This window comes from Lepisosteus oculatus, chromosome 17 (genome assembly GCF_040954835.1).
Source record: "Lepisosteus oculatus isolate fLepOcu1 chromosome 17, fLepOcu1.hap2, whole genome shotgun sequence".
NCBI lineage: Eukaryota > Metazoa > Chordata > Actinopteri > Semionotiformes > Lepisosteidae > Lepisosteus > Lepisosteus oculatus.
In genome coordinates, this window is record NC_090712.1 from 15211960 (window position 1) to 15220319 (window position 8360).

The 8360-nt window shown below is 36.5% G+C and overlaps 1 protein-coding gene across 4 annotated transcripts in view; it reads right to left on the reverse strand.

The window, feature by feature from the left end:
* Positions 1-8015, reverse strand: part of ubr2 (ubiquitin protein ligase E3 component n-recognin 2) — a 32619-nt gene extending 24604 nt beyond the window's left edge. For all 4 annotated transcript variants that reach the window (XM_015363132.2, XM_015363133.2, XM_015363131.2 and 1 more), the window contains exons 1-9: positions 7900-8015; positions 5200-5459; positions 2861-2939; positions 2612-2722; positions 2065-2195; positions 1693-1831; positions 1306-1368; positions 951-1071; positions 223-330 (exon numbers count right to left, since the gene is read on the reverse strand). In XM_015363132.2, the coding sequence (XP_015218618.1) occupies positions 223-330; positions 951-1071; positions 1306-1368; positions 1693-1831; positions 2065-2195; positions 2612-2722; positions 2861-2939; positions 5200-5459; positions 7900-7983 (1096 nt within the window). In that variant the 5' untranslated portion in view covers positions 7984-8015. The remainder of the gene's footprint in view (positions 1-222; positions 331-950; positions 1072-1305; positions 1369-1692; positions 1832-2064; positions 2196-2611; positions 2723-2860; positions 2940-5199; positions 5460-7899) is intronic.
* Positions 8016-8360: the final 345 nt, after the last annotated feature.

Sequence of the window (8360 nt, forward strand, 5' to 3'; positions counted from 1 at the left end):
GTTCATTACTTCTATGTTTTGTTGTTTTATAAATTCCAGAAAAGAGTATCCATTTAAGGTTTAATTTGTGCCAAAATTAAATTAAGATGCACCTTCACTATAAATATATATAGAACTGTACGTAATGCAAGCACAAGAAAATCCATTTGACCCCTGGAGGAGTCACACGGTAAGTGGAGCAGGTTTGTTTCAGGTCCTCTTAGACTGTGTATCCGGTCTCACCTTTCCAGAGCTTGGAGTCACACAGCATCAGCTTGTCCACCAGCGAGGAGTTCTCCCCGTCAGGACCCTTCTGCAGCCCCACCCGGCACAGGATCCTTCTCAGTCCATCTGCAATTCAAACACAAAACACCAACGTTTACTTCAGTACAGTCTTTTGCACATGTTGGATTACCCACTCCTTCTTTCATTTTAAATCATTCTTCAGCCCTTGACAGTCCCCTTTACTAAACTTTTTTTTACTGCAAAGTAATCTACATAAAAATGATTCAATTTAACATTTGAAATGATCATTTACTGAAAATGAAGGCAATACCTAAAAAGAAAGAAGACCAAGAAAACATACTGTACCATGATGGCTGATAATATCAATCAAAGTGTCAAGAATAACAAAAGTTGTGTACCACAGTAATGGCCATTTCCAAGTATACATATTTCTAAGAAAATGTTAAGACAATTATATTCAATTCCACACTTGACTTTAAGATGTGTACTATTCTGACGTGTAGTAAATATACTAACAAAAGAAAGTAAGAAGCTTTGTCGATTACTTGTTGAAGGCACTGTGAAATTATTAAAAACGTCAAGGAGAGTATTTAAGCTATAAATCCTTTATACAACTACGTAAGTCAGCCACTTATGTTTTTACTTACAATGACAACTTGGCGAAGCCTCATACCGACTGTGTAAATAATACAAACAAAACCACTGTTCTGAGAAAGTCGCCTCACCTGAGTATCCAATGATGTGTCCAAGCCAGGACAGGACCTTGAGGCCAAAGCACTGATGAGCAACAACAGAGGAGTGCATCACTTGTACCTTCAGGGGCTTAGACTGCCGGCTGGTGTTCCTCTGCAATACACAAGACAACTTAACAGACTGGAAAAGCTGACTGCTGTTGGTTTATGCTGCAAACCTCAATCAGCTGATGTAAAACTCCTTAAAATAAGTAGTGTAAAATATTAAATGGGAATGAACGTTGTGCAAACCGTGTAGTGGTAACTTACAATATATTTCAGAGTTAAGAAGTAGTTTCCAACACAAAACATATGCAATTAATAAAACTTAAAATATTTTACTACTCACAACTATGACTGATTTAGCTTGCTCGCAGAACTGAAAGTCTCCATATCGCACTGATTTCCTGCCCTGAAGAGGAAGAAAAGGTAGCATTAAGCAAGGAAAGCAACAAAACATATGTACACTCATTGTATGAGAAACTCACATTATTATTTTTATTTTATATTTTAATTTCATGCAATAAACACATGAATGTGTTTACATCCCTTATATTAAACAGGAAGCAACTCTACAGGTCATAATAAGAAAAAAATTGACAGTAGCCTTTGAAAGCCATTTTACATGCTACTGATATATAAAACCCATATTCACACATAAGTCAAGAAAAAAATTCTCAAAGTGCCTAGTGCAGGAGGGGAACAAAATTTGAATATAGCAATAAAAAAATCTTACGTCTCTATCAACTGTTGTGGCAAAGCTGACAGCTTCCTTTTGTGAGCAATTGACAGCTTTCTGTAGTGTGTAGATCACCTGCTCGTAGGTGTGCACCTCATCGTTGAACAGCATGCAGTAATACGTATCTGCTTTTTCTCTGAAACATTAAGTGAGAGGTTAGAACTTCTGATGAAAAAAAGCGCCTTATAAAAGCTTCTTCCTCATAATGACAGACAGCATTTAATGCCTTGGGGGTCCGTGCTTCTGGTATGATGCTGATGAGACTGCTATCGAACCCCTTGTTTTCGCCATAGGTAATGAAGCCTATTTATGAAGAATGTTTGCACTGTTAGCGAATATCAAGCACAATAAATTGTCAAAATCACTCACAAGAGCTCCAAGCCTGTGGGCAATTCCTCCTCTTTCTCCCAGGTCAGCATGTCCACAGCGTACTTCAGCATGATGGAGAAGATGTTGTAGGCATGAGCAATCATGTCCTCAGAGAGGTGGGCCAATGGGTCCTGAGGTCATACAACACCAAATGTTAACATCCTTTGGACATTTTTGGTTCACTTCTAAATCCAACACAATATAAACCTCAGGACATGTAGTAGAAAATAAATCTCACCCAAATGTGACTTCATTCCTTATACCAGTGTTGAGAGGGATATAAGATCAGTAGTGGTACAGTAGTAACATAGCACCTTATTGTAAACTGTTTTAATCAATAAACGAACAATGGTATTGTATATTACTAGGTTCAACATTTTTCTTAGAAAACTCATTAGGGAACAGATAAAGACAAAAGTCGTAGCCAGTGGGATTTTTTTATTTACATTTGAGAAGTGTTTTGAATACGCAGAAGCACTAGGGTAATAAAAAGCATCATTCACAACACATGGCAGTGTAATTGGACAAACCATTTATGTTGCCTTACCTCTTCTGTCCAGTCACTGATGTTTGGCTCATGTTTCTGACAGTAAGGACCCTTCTTCCAGGCCTCTGTGTCCCCACAGTCACAAAAACCCCCTCCTCCAGAGGTTGTCATCTGCAGCAGATATGTTAGCAAATATGACTGATGTTAGACTGCTTCCGAGTGATGAGAGCATCCCACTGTTAACCACGGTGCCCTAACTTATCTGGTCAAAGAAAAGAAAATAATACCCAGTGGGCTTTATGCTCTTACCCTGTAGCGGTGATCTCTATGGACACTGCCCAGGAAACACTCCATACACAGAACACAGGTAGGGTCAGATGCACACTCCCTTAAAAAGTAAAATAACTGCCATCAAAAAGAGTATAGAAAGGTACTTATTCAGAAACATACAGCTCATATTTAGAAGAAGCTAAAATTCAGTTTCATCAGACTTCAAGAGAGTAAAGTTAAAGGATCAGCTTTTGAAGTAAGTTTCAGAGTATTCAGTTTTGATTCTTTTGAATTTCATATTTACCAACCATATGGACTGAATGCCACACATGTATACTCAAATATCCCATGTAAATGTAAGTTTTTTGCCCTTGCAGACTTTAAAAAAATCAGCATAAAAACTACAAAACTTCTATAAATTCTATAATTACAATCCATCTTTTTAATAAACAATCACTATAAGTGTGCAAATTATCACACTAGTTTTGCTGCCCTTCAAATAAACTGATTTTTCTTTAAATAAACTCTTTCAAGAGGTGAACTTAGAGAATACCTATTTTTCACAGGAGCTCCTAATACAGATTTTAAGGAGAAAGTGCATTATATGCAATGGGGCTTTAAAGATGACATTTGCTGGTTAAATACAAGTGTTTGGCAGCTTGATTAGTGGTGACTGATAAAAAAGGTTCTAATGCTCTGCTTTGTACCATCACGGTATTAACCGCATAAGAGCTGCTGGATAAATCGGCTTTCTCCCCCTTCGTCCTGATCCGATTTCATAATCCTTTAAGTAGTAACAGTTTATCATAAATACTTAGAACTATGCAAGACAATATACTATTAAAAAAAACCCTTATAAGCTTACATCATCCTTGCCAAATCCATTAGGTTACTCCTACCTCACATAAGATTAAACATCTTAGGATGACGAAACCTAGTTAAATTGAGACTATGAACATTAAATAAGACACTGACCTGCTTTTGAGACAAATGCATCTTATCACAGGACATTCTAATGATTTTTCACTGGGCTGTCCTTTATTTTCATAAATTGTCATAAATAAAACAACGTTCATTCGAACGAGTCTTTAGAATGAGTCTTTAAAAATTCAGATAAGGCATTATGTTAAGTTTTACATCCAGTGAATATTGCATGAGGCTGATTTAACTACAGGACAGAAACTAATACTTTGTAACAAAAAAAGCCTAACTAGTTGAAGAAATGGTACTGTTTTGCATCTAAGTATCTAATTTTTTTTAAATTCTGAAACTAGGAGTACAGGCGTTTATATACTGTATATATACAAACACTGAACATTAAAAAAACTATGCAAAAAATTAAAATTTAGTTATGAGAACAATCTTTTTTGTAGCCCAATGCACTGATACTTTATTGAACTCACGTTACATATTTAAATCCATTATGCTGATTACTATTTTTCATCAACAAAGTTGTTCAATAGGAGGTTTACTGTGAAAATCATAGCATAGTAGTGAATAAGACCACAACTGAAAGAAAACAAAAGCAGTGCATTTGTAATATATGCTTTCCACCAGGTTGGAGATGGTGTCTTTTGGGATTCTGTTCTATTACTATTAAACAGCCTGGAAACGTGTACCGGTATAATTGTAACTGAGCCCTAGATGCCACATCAGATCAGCTCATCCCAACAAATACTCAATGGTGGACAAGTTTGATAAGTAGGGCTCCACAGTATAACTGTGACAACTCTTCTTGTTGTGTCTTTTAAAAAGTCACTGTAAACCCAGCAATTTTAACTCAGCTCAACTATAACTTTTATTCAAACTCAGATTTGAATAATCACTATTTTAACTGAATCTTGTAACTATCTCTTGCCATATTTAGGAATTGTTCAGCAGCTTAGCTATTGCCATCGTCATACAGACTTCATTACTATCAGAATTTTTACACAGGTTTGATTAAATTTGCTCTGTCAGCACCATTTGAAATAAGCATGATATATCTGAAAGGAGGAAATAAATGTTAATCCATTTTTAAGAATTCTTAAAAACACTAGATATGTTATACAAATACTAGGAACAAACTTTTAGGAAATTTTAAAATGGTAAAAAAAATGTACCAATGCAAAAATTCAACTGCTACTGCATTTCAGATACAGTATATAACTGTACAAAATATTCAAAATAAGACAAAGCATGATCTTAAAAGTGATTTTATATAATTACATAAACATCTTACCAAACTGTTTGTGCCCATTCAACAAATCAAGTAATTTCATACGGCTTCTGCAACAATTACGTTTGGTCTGATTAACTACTGCTTTCAGTCCAGTTTGTAATGCTAGGAATGCAGACTGACCAATAAGGCCTGTGATTGTATTTAAGCCATATTATACCTGCAGGAATATGTAGGTTCTCCAACTTTGAAGACATGTCCACAGAGATGGGAGGGCTTGTTGGCTTGCTCCAGTTTGGACAGGCCGACGGTGGGATCCTCGTCACACAGGTACCACTCCAGGGGCGCCAGCAGGATCAGCTGAGCCCAGAGGTCCTCACTCTTGGGGTTCAAATTTGGGCCAAGGCAGTAAATTTTCGGCACATTCTGGGCCAAGTGCCAGTAAATCTCTTTTGGAAGGTCGGAAGCATGGCGCCATTTCTGTAATGACAAATGATTCTCACATGGATACAACTGGATGACCCACTGGTCTTAAACTGCATGGTACTTAAGTGGCAAGTTGTGGCTGCTGCAATGTCGGCCTTTTCCTGTCAGATCTTTTGTAAATAAAGAAGGCACGAAGAAGTGCTGGTCTTTACTTCATTAATGTGAAAACTGACTATGAACTTTGGAAACTTAAAAGCCTTTTCCAGGTTGTGTTGTTGCTCTTCATAAAGCTCCAGTGACTCTGTATATAATAGAATATCAGTGATACTGAGGCAGTCATTGACAGCAGACCAAACAAGATTAGTAACCACAAAATTACAATCATTTGGAAAATAAGTAAATGTGTATTTCCCAAAGAGCTACTGCATTGCAGTTTGATAAAGGAACAAAGGCACACAGCCAACAAAGAGGTCGTTGAAGTGCCTGTTTGACTATTTGTACAGAACCAGAAAAAAGCATGATATTCCAAAACAGCTGATCCGGGCTGATAAGAAGATCTGTGGCTTGCATCCCTACCGCTGCCATGTGTTCACTGGGCTATTCTTTGTTGTGCACAGCAAACTGGCAACTGACTGTGTAAGAACAGCTTAAAGTATCTCTTCCTAATGTGTTAATTATAAGATCTTTTGTATTCTATAGTAATCCAATCTGATAAAAACTACAGAGAAGCCACATGTTGTCATTAGAGGCGGAATAATGTTGAATGATATCTTATACAGTATTTAATGGACAGAAAAACTGCTACTAAGAACTTCCAATAATACTGGAGCTTACTCAAATATTTAAGTTATGGTTAGTCCCACAAAATTCAAAAAGCATTTACAGAGTATTACAAAAACATAATGTTAATTATACACTTTTGAGAAAAATACAAAATCCTCACTTTCTGCAGTTTTGGTATAATGATTTTATTTTGTTATACTACAGTGTTCTTAGGAGTGTGTATTTAAACTGACTGCTATCACAAAAGACCTACAGCAATATCCCCAAATCATAGTTGTTTAGAAAAAAATATTGTAAGTCTAGTTTTATTTTTTAGAGAATGCAGACAAGCCAAATGCACATAAACAGTCAAGGGATTTCAATTTCATTACCAATAACATTAAAATGGGAACTCTTTATTTTGCACTCAATTGAAATTATTTTCTCTGCAGAGGTATAACAATGACAGAGTGACTAACATAACCACAACCTACTCATCAGGACAATCTGGGGGTCACCGGTCAAAACCTGGCACTACAGGCACAGATCATAAGCTAGTATTGTTAAATACAACATTTTACTAACCTTTTTTTTTAAACCAAATTTTACCAAAGAGGCCAGACAAACCAACTTGCAAAATGCAAGAAAAACGCTAACAGGCTATTTCAAATTGTTCTGTACTATTAATAATTCTATAGGCAGCCATTTGGTTTTATTACTTTGCCATAACTTATTAGAAAACCTTCTACCAAAGTAGATCAAAAGGCACAAACACACAGATAAGGACAAATAAACCAAGTTTAATCAAGTGAATCAAAAGATGTAGACATAGGTGTTAATATTATGATTTATTCTAAAATGAAATTTCTAAATTAAGCAAAGCGAAAGGTGTCAGCAACATCAACAAAAATCAGAAAGATACTTCTGTTGACACAGATAAGATCGGCAACTCATCATATCACAAAATAGTTGGCAACACTATTAGTATGAAATGTGAAAGTAAAGTAAGAGGGCGGAATTCGGTTCTATACCTACACCCAGAAAAACTAAGCAAATCGTCAAAAATTCTAAAAAGTGAGGAAAATGTCAAAATACCGTCACTGTTAGAAAAAAAACTGAGTAAAAACAAAGCAAACGCCGTCACCGATTATGTGGAAATAAAAAATGTCAAAATATATAAAGTTCGACTTCCAGGTAACCAACCTCGTATTTAGAATGAAAAGTACTGAAAATAAACTAGATCATAAAAATCAGGTACACATCCTCGACAAACCCTGTATATGGCCTAATCGCATCGGACACTACTAATGAAAGCGCTCTCCAAATGTTTCTTAAATACACAGTAATTTCTTATACATTATCTTCTGCATAATTATGTTTGTACGTCGGGAGACACGAACGCTCCTGTACCTACTGATCAAATTGTAACATCTGTAAGAAAAAATGGGTTTCTGCATTGAAACTAAACACAGACGGACAACCCAATGCTGAATTTATAAAGGGAATACTCCTTTCTTAACCACTATGCGAATGCCAAGTTTTGTCACTCAAGACAATGTACATTTTCTTTTGGGGGCTGTTATTTTCCTCAGCAGTAAGAAAAACACGGCCCCCAACCATAACAGAAAGTCCTTAAGGAAATCACGTTATTTCTCGCTAAAACGAGGTTCACGTTTTTCTGAGGCCTGATATATCGAAGCCCCGTGTGTTGCATTATAATAGTGTCGCCTACCAAAGCTGTATCCCTGGGTGAAAAATCGAGAAATTCCCCATTCGGAGGGGGTGATGCATCAACATCAGCCTCGGCAGCCGCCATCTTCCTTCACAACCGAAAGACAGGAAGCGGAAATCAGCCGTTCGTTGAACTTCCGTTCCATATAAGCAGGTACAGACACGTACAGCATACCAGTAGCGTGAAGCTAGCTACACTAGGCGACACGAGTGATCCGGAAGTGGATGTAAATAGCCGAATTTCAATCAAGATATACCATACAGGTTTCAAGAACTTGGTGGCAGTGACAGCTGACTTATAAAGTAACCAGAGCTGCCTACCTTTAAGGTAAAAAAAAAGAGTAGACCCAGCCCACAACATTAAAGCATGAAATAAATATAACGTTTTAGTCTGGAGCACTATTTCCAAGTAACTATACAAAAATAATTAAGTTTCCAACTCTGTAAAAAATAAATTTTCAG